Below are 21,413 nucleotides of genomic sequence, written 5' to 3'. Positions count from 1 at the left end.
CATCCGGCCGTTCCGCTGCCCAACTCGCCTCCCGGGCGCCGTCGTCGAAACCCGATCCCGGGCCAGACACCGGCGCTCCAAAAACTGGGAGTGTCCCGCACTGCTCCGGTCCCCAATGGCACCCCGTCGCGCACACGTGCGAAGGAAACACACACACACACAAAACTCAAAGGAGGGCACACGGGCGACGAGAAACACAGGCAGTAGTAAACGATGCCGTTCGTGGAAGACGCACTCTCCCTTTCCCCAAAAAAAGACAGAATACACAACACCCCACTCCCCATTGACTGGAAGACGGCCCTTGTCACCTTCATCCCGAAAGCCGGGAAACCAATCGACACGGACAACCTCCGCCCCATCTCTCTCACCTCGTGTGTGGGCAAATTGATGGAGACGATGGTACGGGATCGGCTGTCCGAATACCTCGAACAACACAACACCTTCGCGGACACCATGTTTGGATTTCGCCCACACAGATCCGCACAGGATGTCCTGCTCCAACTCGACCGCGAAATCTTGAACCCCCTCACATACCCCCAAAACGACAAAATTGTCCTCGCGCTCGACCTGAAAGGAGCGTTCGACAATGTAACTCACGAGGTCATACTCACACACTTGAGTCAAACTCACTGCGGCGTCAATACCTTCAATTACGTGAAGCAATTTTCTCACGGACAGACTATCATACATCAAAATACAGGACCAAGAGCATGGACCTTTCCTGCTCGGCACGAGGGGGACTCCACAAGGCGCGGTGCTGTCCCCTCTGCTATTCAACATAGCCATGATGCGCCTACCTGCCCTGCTGGGTGCCGTCGAAGGGGTCCAGCACGCGCTGTACGCCGACGACATCACCCTCTGGGCTACGCAAGGATGCCTAGGGGACATGGAGACCAGCGTGCAAACGGCCGCCAGCATAGTGGACCGCTATGCCCGGGACTGTGGTCTGCAATGCTCCCCGCAGAAATCGGAATTCGTGCATCTGCGCCCCTCGCGCACATGCTCGACACAAATCAATATCTCCCTGCAAAGCGGCCCCATTAACGAATCCAAGGAAATCAGAGTCCTCGGACTCTTCATACACAACCAGCGACGTTGCGACACAACACTCGCCAAGCTCCGGCAGGTGGGGGACCAGGTGGGCCGCATGGTCCGCCGGGTTTCCAACAAGCGCGGTGGGTTACGATGCAAAGACGCCTTACGGCTGGCGAACGCATTCGTGACCAGTCGAATCTTGTATTCGACTCCCTACCTCCACCTGCGGAAACAGGAAGAGGATGCTCTCGAGGTCATCCTCCGCAAAATCATGAAACGCGCCCTGGCAGCCTCCGACTCCTCCTCCAAATACATAATCACCGACTCGCGAGGGGCTTGTCGAAACGTCGAGCAAGGGTGGGCTACTCCCCTGGCTTATCGCATCTATCAAAATTGTAGCCGAGACTCCGATCCTGCGCACCGATCTATTATTTGGGCTCCAGGTCACCAAGGCCTCCACGGAAACGAAGCAGCCGGCGCCGCCGCCCGCGCGCTCTCTCTCCGGGCGTTTCCCTCGGGACCCGACGATGACCAGGACTCCGATTTCAATCCGGTTTACACTTTTAAGGAAATATGCGATTACTGCGAATCCACCCACCAAACTCTTCCCACTCCTTGCAAAGGGCTGGGGAAGGCCAACGAGCGGGTACTCATGCGCCTGCTCACTAACACGATGCTGTGCCCGGCAGCTCTAAAGCATTTCAATCCTCAATTCGACGGGCGGTGCTCTCACTGTGGGGAGGTGTCGGACACCTACCACATGGTGTGGGCCTGCCAGCAGAACCCATCCCTACCCCCTATCCCAAACCCCACCAGAGAGGACTGGGAGGCGACCCTGTCCGGCTGCTGCACCCTCCAGGCCCAATGGGCCTTAACGCAGCGTGCCCTGGCTGCGGCAACCGCCAATGGGGTACCTGACTAGGCATCCCCACCTAGTGGTTGTAAGGGCGTGACCCTTCAGGTCACGGACCCCAACACCTCTCTCTATAATTAATAAATGTTTTGCCACCACCACCACCACCGACCACCGCATCGACCACTCGCTCCGGCCAGTTGTGTCGCGTGACTAACCACGTGATTAAAGGGCAGCGGTCGCTACGCCACTACGCCACGCTGGGCTGCGCCAAAGCTACACCGTGTCTAACCATGCTTAATCGAGCTTCCGCTCCGTGTAACCTGGCTCAGCCATGTTGAGCCACAGCGAATTTTTTGCGATGCTCCGCCAAGCTGGCTAGCCGCAGTGGCTTCTGTTTGCCTGATCAGATCAGTAAAAAAATGTTTGGAACTACCTCAAATGGACACATTCAGCGGGAAATGGCTAGTGGGGTTCATTGGAGGTTCGTTATATCCGATCGTTGGAAAATTTCACTTCGTATAAATGATGCATCCAAGGGGAATGCCAATTCCTTCGTTATATCCACTATTTCGTTATAAAATATTTCGTTATAGCCAGGTTTGACTTTACATATTCTGTGCCGCAATGTCCCGCGCTCTGCGCTTACCGACAGTCCATTTTCGTTGTTTCGTAGGTTTTCCCACGACGCCCCGAAATTTACGGCAGCGGTCGATCAAAGCGATGTGCTGCACTGAGCGCAGGGTCGGTGGAATATATTCAGTTCCCATGGTTTGCTTTTAAGCCATGCGGTGAAGCAGTTAATTGTGGCACCTCTGAAGCTCTAAATATTTGGTTTGAAGCCAGAAGCCTGGTGCTAACCTTTGAAAACTTTTTGGTCTTTAGAGATGCCATCACCAAACCATGTCCCCCGAAGGCGTGCATTCAAATTCAATAGAAGGATTTCTTTCGAATGCGTTATTAGCTGTACGTCTGAAAACCTACCCCATACAAAAACGTCCTATGGGCGTCTATGGAAAAAGCTATGTCCGTCCATGGCCTTTTATGAACGTCTATAAGCACCCATAGAGGTGCTTATTGCCAGCTATTGAAAAATCTATGCCACTAAAGCTATAGCTTTGGAACCATACAATTGTCTTAAGCTCTCTATAGAAAAATATATCAGCCTGTATAGACAGCTATGGTCAGAAATAGGAAAGGTCTATAGCTATTTGGGCCAAAATTCTTTAGCCGGCCATAGGACATTTTTGTATGGGACTTATGCTGACAACGCACTCACTTGATCATTTTTTCAATGGTGTGGGATTTGTCCAGATTCCAGACGTACGCCTTGTCGACGTAGTCGCAGGTCTGACTCTGGCCATCGCGGCAGTCGACAATGCTCGATATGAGCAGGCTTCCGAACAGGTCCTCGATACAGTTGCTCGCACCGTCCCCTTGCCAGCGATGGGCGTGTATGTTGAGATCGGCGAACGCCTCTCCGACATCAGACAAGGAGAGGAATGGGCCGAAGTCGAACCCTGTGGCGAAAGATGTTTTATTTTTGAACTCGAGGTTTCAGGGGGCTAACGCAACAGTAGAATTGGTAACTTCGGGAAACGCTCTATGCACAAACCAATTTTGGAGCATTTTAAAATCACATGAAGTTCTTTTTATGCTGCCTGGACATACATTTTCCGGATAGGCACGGAAGCTTGAGAAGGCAGTTGCATCTAAATGGTTCGTAGTAGGCTATACGCGACATGAGCCATCAAGCGTCAGCAAAGGTCTCTATGCGTTTCTTGTGCATATTATTATGTGGGTTGTTTCCAGTGATCTTCCATTCGAGGAGTTACAGTTTTTCAAAATATTTGAGGGGAAAAATTTGGGGTTAAGGGAATTTTTCAAACTTTCAGTTAATGCTTAGAAGAAAGTTGTCAGACGATTTCCAAATTAACGGAGTTTTGAAGCTGCCGGAGAGAAAAAGCACCTTAAATTAGAAAACTCCGGTTCAATTGAGAGAATTTTTGGTTACGGCATGGAACTTTAAAGATTGAGCTTGTTTTTACGAACAAGTAATGGACATGGTTTGGTTTGGTTTATGGAGGTTGAACGTCCCAACGCCACTCAGGCTAGAGAAACGTCGTAGTGAAGGGCTCCCGAAATTTCGACCACCTGGGGTTCTTTAACGTGCACTGATATCGCACAGTACACGGGCCTCTAGAATTTCGCCTCCATAGAAATTCGACCACCGCGGCCGGAATCGAGCCCGCGTCTTTCGGGCCAGCAGCCGAGTGCCGTAACCACTCAGCCACCGTGGCGGCTGGGCATTGTAAAACGCAGGAGTTGTCAAGTGGTCATGTTGGGTGAGGTTTTGAGGAGGGAAGATGCGTTAGCGGAATAGCTCTGTATGGACACAAGCGACACTCTATGGTGGAAGGAATGAAGTGTGCGAAAACGGACACAGAAAAAGGAGATGCGGCTGTGAGAGATTTTTTTAGGAATCGTAACCGAATTATGTGAATTTCTGAGCGATGCTCAACTTGTATTATTGCTCAGGGAGATAAAATGTTGGCAATGGAACAATCCGAAAGCATTAAAAATTACACCGCACTTATAGAATCTAAAACGGCTTCCCGGAGAACTCCGTTAAATGAATCGATATATCAAGGGCTAGATAAAGCATAGATTAAGCTTTCATGAACGCAAGCGTACATCACGCATGCGGGAAAAAGCCATGTTATAGCAAACCATTTTCCTAAGCATGCACCTGAAAACCGCTACCGTAAACTGCGGCCAAGCCTTGCTGGGCAGCAAGGTTTATTTGCGTGCTGTGACCACATGCGATGCTGAACCCTAAGAGCAGCAGCTGTTCAAAACTCAAGCTTCTGCTTTATTATCTATTCACGTTTAAGTCTTATGGGTCCTGCTCAGTGGAGAAACCGGCGTAGTTGTTGGCTGGTCGGAAAATTCGGGATTGGTCGAGAGTGTCAACACATGACAACCACGAGAACAGAAAAGTTGGAACGGATTCATCTTAAAGCAGTGCGATGCACAGGTCGTAGTGAAAGAAGAGGCGACACGAGCGCTGTCTAAGAACAGACTTGTTTATTTCTAGATGGGTGAGTTATATAGGCACCAAACACAACAATTGAAAAAAAAAACACATAATGAAATCGCGATAGCCCTTAAAAACCGTACGCGTATGCAGCGGGAGGTTAATCACCTCATCCTAACAAAGCCAATCAGCAATCTTAACACATTACAAGCAGCTGCTATCACCCTGTCGCCACGCATTATCCGAGAGCGCGAATCTTTTTCCAAGAGATTGATAGAAGGCGAACTGACACATGTGTCCGACTCCTGTCCTATCAGAAACCCCTCCACCAGCTCCCTGCCGGTCAGATTTGGGTGATTGAACAAGATCTTTGTCCTGTCCAACGGGGGGAAACAATCTTTACACTTCCAGCAATGCACAGAAGAGTTAGACGAAACTGCCCCTTTCACTTATCTGCGGTGATCTATGTTTTTTTTTTGTTGCGGTTGTTGTGGTTGGTGCCTATATAACTCACCCTCTTAGAAATAATAAAAGTCAGTTGTTAGACAGCGCTCGTGTCGGTCTTGTTTCCTTCCACTATGTCCTGTGTGTCACGAGTTATGAACAACCACGAGGCCTAGCGCGGGAATTCGAACACTCCACAATGGTGACAAAGTACAGAAGTGATGACGTCACTACACAGTTCCTAATTTGTCTGCCGGGTGGTGACGTCATTCAACCACCGTTACGTGGAGCCTGTAAAGATAGAAAAGCAACTGCTCGGAAAAGAAAATCGAAGTGCCAGGACTCGAAACGCTGCCCCTTGGGTCAAGAGCCGCGCTCGCGGCCCCTCGACCAGTGGGGAACGCTCGTTGGGTTTTGACTGAGGGAGGCTTGGGTGTCTCGCAGTAAATAAAAAATAAATATAAATAAAATTAAGAATAATGTGCCTGTCTCCGAACGGATATGCAAAGAGGACTCCAGGCAGCTTAAGGTACCCATTAGACCTATCACATCGTACAAATTATGCGGAGTTTGTGCGTTCCCCGAATTTTTTCTATATGTGCACACGCTGAACATGCTGGATCTTGTTAGGATGGTGATTAGCGCTAGTTCGCGCATATCCACCAGAGCTACAGGCTGATAACAAGAAAATTCAAACAGCGCAAGACGACAGGACCAGTAAGAGGAGGAGACAAACTGGAGGAGACTACTGTATGAATTTTCGCTGTTTGAATTTTCTTGTTACCACGGAACACCAACTCGCCCAATCTGCCGTCCTTCTGCAGGCTGATGTTGAATTAAGGGCTGAAATAAGTACCGGTTCCTCTCAATCTTCTCAGCGAGTATGGGAGACCCGACAATTATTACCAACGCTTACAAAGTGAACAGAGAGACAGGCTCTTCTTTGCATATATCCTTTTTGCGTGTGCATTAGGGGACCTTTGTGGCTGGGTCTAAAAATTAACATGCAGAAATCTAAGTAATGTTCAACAATCTAGCAAGGCAACAGCAATTCACAAGTGGCAGCAAGGGGCTGGAAGTGGAAAAGGAATACGTCTACTTAGGGCAGGTAGAGACAGCTGATCCGGATCACGAGAGGGGAATAACTAGAAGGATGAGAATGGGGTGGAGCGCATATGGTAGGTTCCCAAAGATCATTAATGGCAGTTTACCTATATCCCTTAGGATAAAAGTATACAACAGCTGTATCTTACCAGTACTCACCTACGGGGCGGAAACGTGCAGGCTAACGAAAAGGTTTCATTCAGCTTTAGTTAAGGAGAAAGCAGCGAGCCATGGAAAGAAAAATGATAGGTGTAACGTTAAGAGACCGGAAGCGGGCAGAGTGGGTGAGGGAACAAACGCGGTTTAATGACATCCTAGTCGAAATAAAGAGGACGAAATGGGCTTGGGCAGGGCACGTGATTCGAAGGCAGGATAACCGCTGGTTCTTAACGGTGACGTAAGGGTAAAGTAAGCGTAGCAGGGGACGGCAGAAGATTAGGTGGGCGGATGAGATTAAGAATTTTGCAGGGACAGGGTGGCTGCGGCTGGCGAACGACAGGGTTAATTGGAGAGACATGGGAGATGCTTTTCCTCTGCAGTGGGAGTAGTCAGGCTGATGAGGATGATGATGATTGATGATGATGTTCATGATCTTCGTGGCGACATTGTACAGCTTCACTCGATACAACCATGACGCTGTTGCCCCTGATATACCTCGAATTTATGGGTAAAAGGTGGGCTTTCTGCGGCAATAGAATGCTAGGTGTTCCTAGCACTGGCAGGGTGCCGGACGCTTCTTGAGCGCACTCATTGCCTGAGTGAATGTACTCACCAAGGCGGAGTTTCCAATTTTCTGAATCTGGCAGATCATCCATGGCTTCCAAAGCTCCCTTGAAGAAATCCTTGTAGGTAACACCGTTCACGTAGAGGAGCACGTTCACGGCACTCGATACGGGAACTTCTCGGAAGGAAAAACAGAGCAAAGAATGTCAGTTACAATTCATTTGAAAAGGAACGCAGATCTTGCAGCAAAGCAAACAGAACAAGAAGGCATTATTTTATAGACAGGTAAAGAATGTGTTACCTTTTACCCTTTAATGGTGCGAGAGCACCTTTTCGCCTACTGCGGGCGTGTGAGTCATACAATGACGTCTTAATGAATCATTTATGCGATGACAATGCGGTCAGCATCGCGGGCTGGTCCACAAGAAAAAGGAAAATTGTGCCCTTCTCAGGTGCCATAGGTGAATTTAGAGCGTTTGTTTTTGCCTTCCTGCCTTCCGCATTGTTGCGAGTTAATATTTGGAAGGCGCATCAGCACATAGCCACTTTTCTCTCGGTAAATAGCTTGAAGACTCAGTCACTGATAAATACTTCGGCCAATGGTACCACTGAAGTGACTGGTTGGAAGGAAATGTCTTTCGTCCTCTTTGGCACTCTGTTTTCTTTTTGTGCATGAAAATGAAATGAAAAGAGAAACGTAGAGTGATGGCTTCAGTTTGAGCCGTGATCTTCCTGTTTTCGTGTTCGGCTACAAGGCGTAAGTTAGAAAGGATGCTCGTACATGGTATTTGATGTGAGTTGGACCAATACGTTGCGGCACCGTAGGTCTGCTTGGGCATATAATGAAGGGCTATAGACACAACATTTTTGCTTGCGTATTTTGTTCTTTCAAACGATGTGTTTGACATTTGTCTACATGAAGAACCGCGTAGTATTCACCTACGACCACTCAAAATTCATATTGAATTTCTTCTCGACGGTGTTTCGGTTGCATAAACTGAACGATGGCTCGGGCGTGTAGTTGAACTTGACGTCCCGTGAGGCGTAAAGTACGGCTATATAACTGAACTGCTGATAATCGCTTGTTGTAACTGTTGTTCTTGAAGAAGGCTGCTTTAGGTTCTGCAGGAATTAAAACTATGTATCACTATTTTTATCGCAGTTTTTCCGCGCCTTACATGGCCATAAGTTCAACTGCTAGTCACAGCCATCGTTCTGTTGATGAAGTCGAAGCCGGAACAGCATGAGAGAAGAAATTAAAATATAAATTACTTACCTGTCTTAGGCGAATACCATGCGGTGATACATATATTCAAATGTATAAAGTATCATTTGCAGGAAGAACACACGAAATAAACTAAAGTCGTGGTGGTGGTGGGTTAGCAATAAAGGCGGGATTAGCCTTACAGAGGATAACAGTAGGTGTCTGAGGTGTCTATAGTCCTTTGAGCCAGAGCCGCGCACAGAAATATACGTAGTGGTCGCTCGCTACTAATGGGCCCCTGGAGAGCAATTAAAAAAACGTAACTATTGCAAGGAACCGGTGGCATATTAGGGAATACTTTCCCAGGTTTGCACGTTGAAGCTAGAAAATGCTCTTAGACTCATTGTTGTGGCACAATAACAGTCCTAAACGAGACCCTGACAATCAAGCGGGCATTTTATAATTTGTCCTTTCCGTGTTTAACTGTGACAGCGTTGCACGTCTAGTGAGGAATAACTTTCAGATGTTACATATACGATATGGCGCTTTCATCTCCGACTATTTTCATGGGTGTTAACGCCAGTTTCTTTGTCGATGGAGCAAGTGTAACCCTCTACGGCCAGGTAGACTTCACGTAGCTTCCTCTCATCTCTTTCTTTCCACGACGCTACTAAATTGTCCACCAGTACTCCGGACGGTGTTGCGTATTTTACTTACTCGTTTGTTTAATTTCTGCGGTAGGTCTTGGCAGGTATCGCTCGCAGTTCTTTATTTCTAAAGCTTTTTGATTTCATGTGAGATTGGATAACAATGTGGATAACAATGTTGGAAACAAAGTAATGCAATATGTTCTTTCGTATTCTTTTTCGCCTCCTTTTAGAGACTCGCTTTAGGAGTTTTAGGAAAAATTGGAGATGGGTTTTTTCCTTTGATTTTTAAGAACACTATTAGATTAAGAAATGTCAGATCTACGGCAATAGTTCTTGCACTTTCCCAAATTATATAACCATGAACACGGTATCTGTTTTAGCATCTTGATGGTTATCTCTTTTCCAAATTTGAAGGAGATGTGCGTAACATTTGCGCAGAAAAATTTTTGAAAACCGCCTCATATGAGACTTGGGTCGTTTTCGAAGTTTTTTTCCAGTAAGCGACAATTTCTTCACACTGGGGCAAATCAGCGGGACAATCTCTCTCACCTGTACTTTTATCGCAGAAAATATATCCGTCATGGCTGTCATATCTGGATTTTTACGTCATTGCAAATTTGCGATACTGAGCTATGCTTGAAAACGCTGCCTCTGCCATGGCGTCGCTTGTATTTTTATTTCCTGAAATATTAGCATTTCCCCAAAATGAAATTTTCTGTTGGCCTACTGAACAATGTGTGCATGATATACAAAATAATTGAGAAAATTAAAAATTATAAATATTTAGGTAGTGTGATCTCTTGTGGAACCACCCAGCTGTATAATGCATTTGTGATAACAGGATTATTGGTTGCACAATTACACGTGATTTTCAGCCTGGTATTAAAATCTCTCTCGTCTTGTTCGCACATAACGTGAAATTTTTCTTTCCTCTACTTGGTATTTTGAACTCTCTTTTTGAACACATAAATGCGCGAAATTCCGTTTTCACACGAATGATCAGCGGCTCCTGAAGAACTCGGAAATGAATTTTAAAACCATAAATTTATACATGAGGGAGCGCCCGCACAATTCATGCAGGGCATGCATACGATATTGCTGAAATCACCTTTTGAAATATGCCTTCTTTTGAACCTTTGAGCAAGATCGGTTAAAAGAAGGCATTTCTTACTATCTCGCCAGAGGTGCTGGACAAGTTTCCTGACAATGTCGACGCCGGCCTGATGCAAGCTGTCTCCCGATATGTCCTCTGTCTTCAAGTCCAAGAAGAGCAGCCCCAGTTTGTTGTGGTGCTTTCCACCAGCTAAGAAATGCAAGAGGAAAAGAAAGAAAAGAAGATTAAATGTTAGTTTCGAGTCATTTAGCACCTTTCGCCCAGGTGGGACGCACAAGTAGTGTAAGCCACCAGGAAAAGACTATTAAGCGCTGGAAATTTTAAGAACGGCTTTTTACTACTCCCTGGTGAAATGTTTGAAAAACACTATGCCCAGCAAAGGCACTGCGGAGGACAAAAATGAGTGGACCGCGTGGTCCGTCAGCGAAGTCATTTGCTCTTTTATTAGCCAACGGCTGGAGACCACACTTGTGGAGGTTAAAGAAAAAAAAGTTCTCTTCTTTCAGTGCAACAAGTGTGGACTATCCACAAAAGGATTGACCGGATTCATTTGCGGATCATGCCGTCCAAATACATTGGTCCCCTACTGTATATCGCGCGCGTCGGCACATGGGTGGACAGCGCGTGCCTACCACAAAATATCATAAAAAGAACACTGAAGAATAACCGGTGCATAAAGCCCGGCATCATGGATAAGCACAGGTTTACTTCATTCGGGATAAGCAAAATTGTGGTTCTTGTGGCTGTCAACAAGCCTGCATAAAAAAATGCCAACTGACATGTAAAACAAGACGTCAATACTCTAGAATTTGAACTTGAAAAAAGCGGTTGTTTTCTGCATTATTGTATCCCGTCACCTGATTATAGTGGACCGGCGAACGATTTTCTTTTTCTCGTGTGTTGTGTGTGCCCAGTTATGGTAGCTGTAACAGCATTGCTCAAGCCGTTGTCCGCATATTTCTGGGATTGGTGTCGCCATATTAAACAGTACTTTTTCGCATGATGCTTGTCCTTGTTTTTGTAAACATCATCATCATCATCATCATTAACAACAACAACAACAACAACAACCTGACTACACCCACTGCAGGGCAAATGCCTCTCCCATGTCTCTCCAATTAACCCCATTCTTAGCCAACTGTGCCCACCCTATGCCTGCAAACTTCCTAATCTCATCCGCCCACCTGACCTCCTGCCGCCCCCTGCTACGCTTGCTTTCACTTGGAATCCACTCCGTTACCCTTAAGGACCAGCGGTTATCTTGCCTTCGCATTGCATGCCCTGCCCAAGCCCACTTCTTCCTCTTGATTTCGACTATGATGACATTAACACGCATTTGTTTCCTCGCCCACTCTGCCCGCTTCCGGTTTCTTACACCTATCATTTTCCTTTCCATTGCTCGCTGTGTTGTCCTTAACTTAAGCTGAACTGCTTTCGTTAGCCTCCATGTTTCTGCCCCGTAGGTGAGTACCAGTAAAATACAAGCTGTTGTGCACTTTTACCTCGAGGAATATTGGTAACCTGCTATTCATGATCTGAGAGAACCTGCCATATGCGCTCCACCTCATTCTTATCCTTCTAGTTGTTTCCCTCTCGTGATCCGGATCTGCTGTCACTACCTGCCCTGAGTAGACGGATTCCTTTACCACTTCCAGCACCTCGTTGCAAATTGTGAACTGCTGTTCTCTTGCTAGTGTTGAACACTACTTTGGTGTTCTGCATGTTAATTTTAAGACCCACCGTTCTGCTCTGTTTGTCTAAATCATTGATCATGATTTGCAGTTCATCTCCTGAGTGACTAAGCAAAGCAATGCCAATAGCGAATCGCAGATTATTAAGGTATTCTCCATTAACTCTTATTCCCAACTGTTCCCAATTTAGGCCTCTGAATACCTCCTGTAAACATGCTGTGAATAGCACTGGCGAGATCGTGTCTTCTTGCCTGACGCTCTTCCTTTTTGGAATTTTTTTGTTGACTTTATGGAGGACTCTGGTAGCTGTACAGTTGGAATATCTTCCAGTATTTTTACATAAGGCTCATCTACACCCTATATCAGCAATGCCCGTATGACTGCTGAGGTTTCCACTGAGTCGAATGCTTTCTGATAATAATTGAAGGCTATATTTGTAAACATTGTGTCGCTTATGGTCAGTTTATCTTCTTTTCTGTCGCACTGCTTTATTTGTAAAGCAAAGCGGCAATTAAATGTCTTCAGGCGCCAAACCTAGCCAATATTAGCTCTAAAAAATCAAGATTACACGGGTATGGTGCAACTAACCGACAAAGTATTCGTTATTTTGCGCACCCTACAATCTAACCATGAATACGCCTATACGGGGGTAAAAAATACTAAGCTGTCCTCTAGCGCACTCCGTTTTGTGAGCAAAGCCTGGTGTATATTTTCGTCTCAAAAAGTACGAAAAAGTGATGGTCGGCACCCGGAAGCAAATTCAGCGGCGGTTAAAAAGTTGCAAAATTCAAGCAGTTACGGAGATTTTAGCCCGGTTTTCATTATTCTGTATTTTCTCGCCTCAAGACCTTCGGTACCGTGTTTAAAAGCCTCCTTCCATTGCCGATTACATCAAGTTGCTATGCTTTCAGATAAAGATATACCTGCGTTGCAAAGAGTAGGCATTGCGTATACTTGGTGGTGGAAATCTACCCCTAGAATTTGGCGGCATACCCTGCCCAAAAATAGAGTGCGCTAGAGGGCAGATTACCCTCTTTTTCCTTCTATATAGGCTAATTTATGTTTATAGTGTAGAAAGTCCTGATTGATATAGGTTTTACTAGGCTACAATGATGGTGGGGTGCAAAAGGAGGGCTATTCAACAGCCTGCTAGACAATAAGAGCGCCCTGACTTTGCTGTTACTGTGGACCAAAGAGTTGTGTATATAGGTGATCCCAAATGAATATGGAGTAATGGATACGGATTACCATAAATAGCTAGTGAAAGTGCTTTTCTGCTGTAAGACCTCTTCATTGCACTCACGATGGTGAACGGGCCGGCAGACACTGCTGGACTAGGTGGGAATGCAGTGCAATAGTCGATGAGATTTCAGAACTCGTAAGTGGTCAGCCGGCAACATAAGCTATGAATTTAAATCAAACATATTGACTTTGTTTTTCCGTGCGCAGCATTAGGTTTTTGTTCCGCAAACTACGCTGGAATATAGCAATTTGAGATTTGCCATTGTCTGTTGATGAACTGTACCGCCCAATGAGGCTTACCGGGAGAAATGCGTGGTGTGGCCAGACATCGCACATATCGCGTGGATAAAAAGACTATGCGTATCGCGCTGGGGGATTAAATGCAGATATTGCTAAGCGCCGCGGAAGGAGGAGAGCACGAAGTGAGCACGGGACGATTACACGAATTTTCAAAGTTTACGCTATGTTTTCACCCTGTTAACGCTTTGCAACATGGGCTGGCTTGGCGCCGCTTGAGGCCTCAACAGTTCGACAGTGAGGGCACATTGAAAACGCATTCTGTACAGATACAATCCTGCCAACCTTCCCTTAATTTTCGTGCCCCCCCCCCCCCCCCCCCCTCCGTCCTGCTCCGCTTGGCTTTGATCGAAGTACTTGGATTATTAACGGACCATAGGACAGCAAGAGCCAATTTATGCAAGGCCTTACTTTTGATATCAAATATAGTTGTTTTCCTCCTCCTCCCCTCCTTCAGCATATTGGGCGATTAGTTCTAGAGGGGGAACAATCAACGCCCATATGAGAAGCTGTAAACTTATAGCTTGCGAATTGAAGTACCCTTTGCAAGCCAGTACAACACAACTCTTACGGTAAGGATGCGCCACCCTCTCCCAGTCCTACTGGCGATGCCATGGTGACATTCTTGCAGAGATAGCAGCGCATCCTTTGTGAAAGTACTTCGATCGGCCGGAATCTTCAGAAACGCTATAGAATGTATGAAAGCTTTTTTTATCGTTGAATTCGAAAACCTGCAACAAAGATCTTTCAGCGATGGTGAAGTACAGGAATCGCTCATTGGCTAATTGCGTCCCTGTGACCACAGCAGTTGACAGGAGGGATTTTTTTTTGTGTGTGCAGAACAATTGCAGTGAAAACTTGCCCTTCATAAGCGATAGTAGAAGCACACGGTGTATCTCAGCTAGTATGGACATTATGCTAAAAAGTTTCATGCTTAACACAACGTTTCGAATGTTGGTTGGCTGCGTTAGGAAAGTAATCTGCAGTATTTAAGCCTCATTTGTCTCTCGGTTGGCAAATTTTTTCCCAAAAGTGACCAGGCTGCTGTGACCACTTTGGGAGCGGGCTGGCCGAGGAGCGGTAAAACAGCTGGCGCAAAGTTTCGCCCCATGCAAGGATAACCTGTACAACGGGAATCGTCCCCAGCACTATTCCCCCCTTGAAATTTAAAACGTCTGTTGGTAGTATGAGAAGTGGTAAAGGCAGCCCGTTTATTTTTGGCAAAGGATGCATGTCTTTAAACATCTTCCATTCGTATCAGTAACGCCACAGACGATAGCACACTGCGGCTTCCTGAAACCAATAAGAGACAAAAAACAAATGCCTAATCACGGCCTATATGGGTAACCTTACGGTTGCATCTGAGCCCTTACCGACACTCGTAGCGCTTCTTATGTACTCCAAGTGTTCCGTGAAGGGCGCCTCTCCCTCGCAGTCGAGGAAGCAGTCGCAGGGAAAGCCGTGGTAGACGCGAACCGCGTTTCCATCCGTACCAAACCGTACGTCCACTTCGATTGCGTTAGCTCCTTCTTCCAGGAGGCGGTCCACGTCTGCTGGGGTGTTGGCCATGTTGCCGATCACGAAAACTGGTCGCAGCGCAGCTTGCGACGTCTACAAGCGAAATAAAGGAACAATCGTAGCAACGCTGCTATTCCTAGATACTGCTTTTTCTTTTCTAGCTGCACTGTTAGGTGTTTCCTATTCATTTTAACTTTCGTTTGAGCTTCCCTCCTTGCATACACAATTCCCGAACTAGCCCAAATTGAAGATCTTCTCACGGCTGCTGATTACTTGCCTGCATTCATTCAGCTGTGCTGCTACACCTTGTGCGTTTCCCATTTGTTGCCACGTTCGTTCATTGCATTACTACTGCTTAAGGCATTGAATGACTAGAAGCAGTCCTATTGCGTCGTCATCATCATCATCAGCCGCAGCAGCATGACTAGGCTAATATTTATATACTGCTAGATGGGCGAAAAGCGACGTAGTCTGCGAGGAAATTTGCTTCCCGCATATATAGTCTGCTTTCATTACTTACGCTCCGACTGATCCATGCTCGACCGAATAATACCTATTTGCAAATTTTCCACAAGAAGACGGACTCCAATTATTCTGAGAAGATGCTGACATTGGTATTCCAATGAGATGCACCTAAGAGCGGAAATAACAATCCCCGCATAGGTGTTTGAAGATTCAAAAAAAATATTTCAATTGGGTAGATTGAAACGCCTGTGAGCAAATTCAATAGATATCATCGTCAGGAATTCGTGACAGCGCCAAGCTGTTGCCGCTAAGGCTAACTATCAATAACATTTCAATTGGAGGCCACTTGGTCATTCTCTCTCTCTCTTACGTCACGCATGATGTCAACGCGTTATTTCTGAATTTCGAAAGCCATGTGCCACGTTGAGGCAGCCAATGGAACTTGATTGTCCCGAATTTATGGCATTGCATGGAAAAGGCTGTGGAGTTCTTGGGCGGTTGTTCTTTTTCACCAGTAGGGGGATGTACAGCTCTAGCGCTTTAGCTCGGAAAGGAAAACACGTCCAATATTATCGGGCAAAAACTTTGAAAATAGAAAAGTTGTAATAAACTGTTATTGTAAGAAACATTGAAGGTAGTGGTCTATTCTTCTGATGTGCAGAAAAATCTTTCTTTTAAAGTGTTTCCATCTATCGCATCAAACAGTTAAGAGACTGCCGTAGGAAACCAATGGTGAACACTTTTAACGATAGCAAAAACGTTGATAGAAAAAAAAAGACTGCCTTCGGGTGATCTGCGGATATATTAATTGTTATAGTGAAATCTTACATTATGTGCGAAAATTGCGTTCATGCAAGGTTTCCCGCTTGAAAATAATTTTGTCAAGAATTGTTGGGTATGAGAAAATGCTTTGCAACCAACAACTGCCGTTGCCGCGGCGACTACCTGTGCACGCGCCGAACAAAGCTGCGTGACACATGTACGTACTTCGAGGACAATTAAACCGGGCTTTCCGCAGAAATGGTGGTAGGTATCCTGAGAACTTTCAGCATGCTTCTTCTCATCATGGTAGCTGCATTTGTATCAGTTGTTACTAGGCTTCACTGGAGAGTTGTCTCCAAACTAGTGCGGGATTTCAAGGCCACCTACATTGCTACGGGAAAAATAAGGAAGCCCAGGAAAAGTGAGTGTGATGTGTCAACGTCGGACGCCCCACTCCAGCTGTAGTGTACAGAGTGTTGTGCTTTTCTTCCTTGTTTATGGACATCACACACGCCCGACCTGTATATTTGTTATCGTGTAAATATAATACTTGTATATTGCAGCTCTCTCCCCATTTCCTTTCTGTGTGTCCCTTCACCTCTCTCATTTCAGTTCTCCAGTCTGCCTGCTATCCCTTTATTTCCGCTGCCCCAAGCCAGGTGCGTCCGTAGCGATGGCACATGCCAGGGCTAGCAAAATTTTTTCCGTCCTTTTTTTATATTTACGAAATAAACCACTACCACTGACGAACTTCTTTTGGTCTCAAGTGGTACCCGGCGTACAAACTGGGTTATGATCGGCATACGGATGACAACGATCATTACTCCGCGGGATAAAAACCACTTCCGTTCAAAGTAAAATACATTCATTACGTTGGAGCATAAAGTCAATTTCACTTCCTAGACACATCCAGTCAATCCTATTGTTTACACCGTACCTGTGTTCCCATGTACGCGGGCAGGCGCCCGAGTGCGGTAATTATGAGATTCGCCGAAGTGTTTTTATGCAAAGCGCCACAAATGTTCGCGAATGGTGGTGTTATCTGTGCATGCGACTGCATAACCTGGTAAAGGATTGGTACGGCCTCTTCAGAATTGCTCACTTGACTTCTAAAGTTCCGGCGGAAATGAGGTCTCCGAGGAACTGTGGGTTGCTGAAGGGCATGTTTTTGCGCGTTATATTAAATTAACGTTACCGGAGCGCCAGGAGTTGTCTAGCAGCAAAGAATTGTCGGCGTATTTAAACATGCTCTTTATCTTCCATCGTCGTGTTTTGTTTTTTGACTACGAATGTTTCCAATGTAGGTTTAAAGAATTTTTGTGCTGCAAAAATTTCCTGCGAAATACCGTTGCCGCGATGCACGACGGTTGTACCAAAGCTGCGCTGCCAAAGTTGTGGCATTCATAATATTGACTTATTTTTTGTAATGCAACAGTTGTATAGCTTAGATAAAACTAACAGTGCATGTCAAGCGGGAAACAAGATTCAGATGAAAGAAACTGTAATGAACAAGAAAGCCCGAAAAGGTGCGGGACGGTAAATCAGAGATAGTAAGGACGAGGGAAAAATGTGGCTATGCGCTGACCCCTAAGGGAAGTTGTGTTTGTCATTGTATTCTCCCTACCTCAGCGAAAAGTCGTTTTTTCTGCTGTTTGCTTTTGTCACGATGGGTATAGTGAATATTCAAGAATGAAATCACCCATATGAATCACTGCTTGGTTTTGAATATCTGGCATTAATTAAAGGGGCAGGCGGGGTTCGAATCTCGAAAGTCTGGTAGAAAGTCAAAATTTACAAAACAGTAGATACGGAATCTGCATGGGCTCTTCAATCATACCTCAAAATATTTCCGTCGGAAACAGCTCCCAAGTAACCAGGAAAAACGTTTTTTTTTATCGTGGGTAGCAAAAAACAGGTGCAAATACCTAAAAAATGGCTGATTTGTGAGCCCGATACCTTCGCTTCTGCACTGCCTGCTCACGAAAAGTTATCATCACTGGAAAACGTTTTTCATCAGAATTTTCTTTCCGTTAAAAACCTTCGCTCTTAGATTAGAAAGAAGCTCACGAGCAATAAAAATACGGCGGCCTTAACAAAGATGCTGCCATGAACTGCCGTGAATCTTCAGTGGCTGTTTTTTCGGAAGTGGGTTTTCACCCGACTGCGGTGCTTGCAAAAAGCGTAGCATAACAATGGCTGATGAATTCATAATGCATTGCGTTTCTACGTTTTTGAATTACTTTCTTACCTTTTTACTCTGCAACTACGTCCACGTGATGATACGAGTCTGCTTAGTCGCAGAAAAATCCCGATCGGTTTAGAGAATAGTGATGTAGAGAAAGTTTCGCTGAAGAGAAAAAAAAGGCAAAAGGCGCCCGTGTGCTGTGCAATGTAAGTGCCAGTTAAAGATCCTCAGGTGGTCGAAATTATTCTGAAGCCCTCCACTACAACACTTTATTCTTTATTTCTTCTTTCACTCACACATTTCTCCTTTCTCTTACCGCGCGGTTTAGGTGTCCGCTGAAGTGAGTCAAATACTGCGTTATTTCAATTCCCCATAAAAACAATTTTCTGAAAAGGAAGAAAGTTGTCAAACGGAATCAAACCACTGTCCTTTGGGTCAGGAGTCGCGCTTGCTGCCTCTACACAAGTGAGGAGCGTTCATTAAGTGAGATAAACTGAGATCTTGGATGAGTACCTCACATGACACTGTAGGCGAATTACATTACAGGAGCAATTACTTATTTTGGTTCACTTATTAGCAGTATCGAATTAATATGGACAATGACTGTTATAAAGCAGTGTGTGCTAGTAACAAGCGTGCCGATGTCTGTGAAAGGGTGCGCCAGGGGGCATGCAAGCGACCGTAGGGACTCTTTAGCGTTCTCGCGTCATCTTGTGACGAGAAACTGCGCTCCCCAGCTTTTTTAGTTTCTCCCATTAGGAAGTCCAGTAGCTTTGATAGAAATTAGAAAGTTCTCTCCTAAATAGACATAACCTTGCTCAGTAATCGAGATACATAGTGGTTCTGCTATCCAGGAGTATCCTGCTGGCTCCCAGAATACTCCAAAATAAAATTCACAACCGGCGTTACTCACAACCTTCTGGACAATGAGCAGCAGCGTTAGCCACCGGAGCTTGTTATGGTGATGTTTTGCTCCAAGTAGCATGCGTTCCATGTTGTCCGATTGCGGTCCTCCTGTACAGAAATGAATGCACTAGAACAAAAAGTCCAAGTTGTTGGGGAGGCATTTCCGAAGCGAACGGCGCAGATTCTATGGATGATTTTAGCAGATAATTCAAGCTCTTAACCTTTATATTCCATCGCGGACAACCTGTGCGCATTTCCTTAAAAAGCGCACAATAATTGACTGCACCCAACTGGTTTGTTGGCGCCTATTTGGAAATAGTAGTGACTCTACCTTTCTTTGCGTTGTACAAAAAAATAATGCATGTTGATAAAACGAACTGAAACATGACTGCCGCAGGCGTCTAAAAAGGGTAGGCATGAGTTTTTAAACGTTGGTCTGTTTAAGTATAGTATACTAGAAATTCCATTGGTAAGGGCACAAAGTGTAAAACATCACTCCCATTCGCAGGCCGAACACGGCTCCTACGGCAAAGTAGGAACCTCACATACAACCGTCATGACGTAAAGTGTTCAGCCTTATTAATCAAAACAATCCCAACGTTTTCTTGAGCGCACTGAAGTTCTCTATTTCTGCAAGTACAACGCTCAATGTGCCGTCAAAATCGACGAAAAGTACGCCGTCTGGGTTGATAGCCTCTGCTTGGTTTAATCACACTCTGCTCTAATGTAGCGACGCCTCACAATATAGTGTCATCGGCTAATTGGCTGGCTGAATTCTTTGTTATTTTTCAGTGGGCAACTGCACGATCTGTTACTGAACGCCATATGCAGTAGTGTAATGCAAATTATTTCTATTCTATAGAGAGCGATGTGTCCAATGAAATCATTCATGTGCACATGCAGCACTTTTTTGCGATATAAAAGTCTACTCAATACCTGAGAATGAGTGAGAAGGAGCAGTAGAAGGAGTAGAATTATTAAAACAACGAGGGAATGTGGGCGTGAGGGCTTGTGTTAATTTGTGCTCAGAAAACTGCGAATTGAGACTTGCTTACTCAGGACGCTGTATACATATAATCAGTCAAAAGCTTCATGAAAGAATGCAACATGGGGACAAATTTTTCTCCGTATAGGCAGCTATAAAGGGCTGGGTACAGCCCGCGGCTACCGCTATTCGAAGACCGGAGGCAGGCCCACCTACCGTTCGTTCATCGTGCGCTGTTGTGACAACCAATAAAGCTTTGCCTTTCGTGTATTATGATAGGGGTAAACCTCCACGATCATGTGCGGAGTCTATAATAACCATAAATATGAAAACAATTACTACATTCAATGAAAATTCAAACTTCACTTTGTGATCAACAGCCGCATTTATTCGCTTTATTCGCATCGGAGCATGTCATCATCATCACCTGCCTGACTACACTCTCTGCAGGGCAAAGGCCTCTCCCAGGTCTCTCCAATTAACGTTGTCCTTTGCCAGCTGCAGCCACCGTATCCCCGCAAGCTTCTTAATCTCATCCGCCCACCTAACTATCTACCGCCCCATGCTACGCTTGCCTTCTCTTGGAATGCACTCCGTTACCCTTAAGGCTGTTAAATGCAGCCGACGACGCGATCCGGGGGTGTCTTCATTTTACACAAGGTGATATTTGTAAAAGAAGCAGGAGCAGCATAGCATGCCAAGCCGCTAGATTGCGTTGATTGTCCGGAACGGCGCATCAGGCTGTGTTCTCTTTATGAAGGCTTTTGATGTTACTGTACACTTGAACCACTCCATGGCGGAAGTGTTCATGTCGTTATGCGCCGTGTTTTGAAAGAAAATTTGCCCAAATGTATTGTTCTGTCTTTTTATCCCTCGCAACCGCCTATCCTTGAACTGCAGCCAGCGACTGATATTACTTCTTTTTCTGCCACCTAAGAAGAGAGCGCTGCACATATGTAAGACAAAGAGGTAGAATATTATATTGAAAAGTGTCTGTACAAAATACCAGGGCAGGGCTACACTCAAGGTTGAAAGAGTGACAGTGACGGAAATAACAGTGGGAACTGCAACAGACAAGGCGAAGTAGACGCGATGGTTTGCTAACTTAGCGGCCGTCAAAGTGAGTAGCTTCGTAGTTATTTCAGATTGCAAAATTTTCAGCGCATGACATGGTACGAAGTGTGCATTTAACGCTCTT

At 45.6% G+C, this 21,413-nt stretch overlaps 1 protein-coding gene across 1 annotated transcript; it reads right to left on the bottom strand.

Moving 5' to 3' along the window:
- Positions 1-3,163: 3,163 nt before the first annotated feature.
- On the bottom strand, positions 3,164-14,963 carry LOC144102669 (dermonecrotic toxin SPH-like). The gene is made up of 4 exons (XM_077635876.1): positions 14,768-14,963; positions 10,222-10,353; positions 7,246-7,371; positions 3,164-3,408 (listed from the first exon to the last, which is right to left on the bottom strand). Exons 1-4 carry the CDS (start codon positions 14,961-14,963, stop codon positions 3,164-3,166), a joined length of 699 nt encoding a protein of 232 aa, XP_077492002.1.
- Positions 14,964-21,413: the final 6,450 nt, after the last annotated feature.

Source organism: Amblyomma americanum, chromosome 8 (assembly GCF_052857255.1).
Source record: "Amblyomma americanum isolate KBUSLIRL-KWMA chromosome 8, ASM5285725v1, whole genome shotgun sequence".
NCBI lineage: Eukaryota > Metazoa > Arthropoda > Arachnida > Ixodida > Ixodidae > Amblyomma > Amblyomma americanum.
Note: the sequence above shows the minus strand (reverse complement) of the source record. Positions and strands in the feature narration are given on the sequence as shown.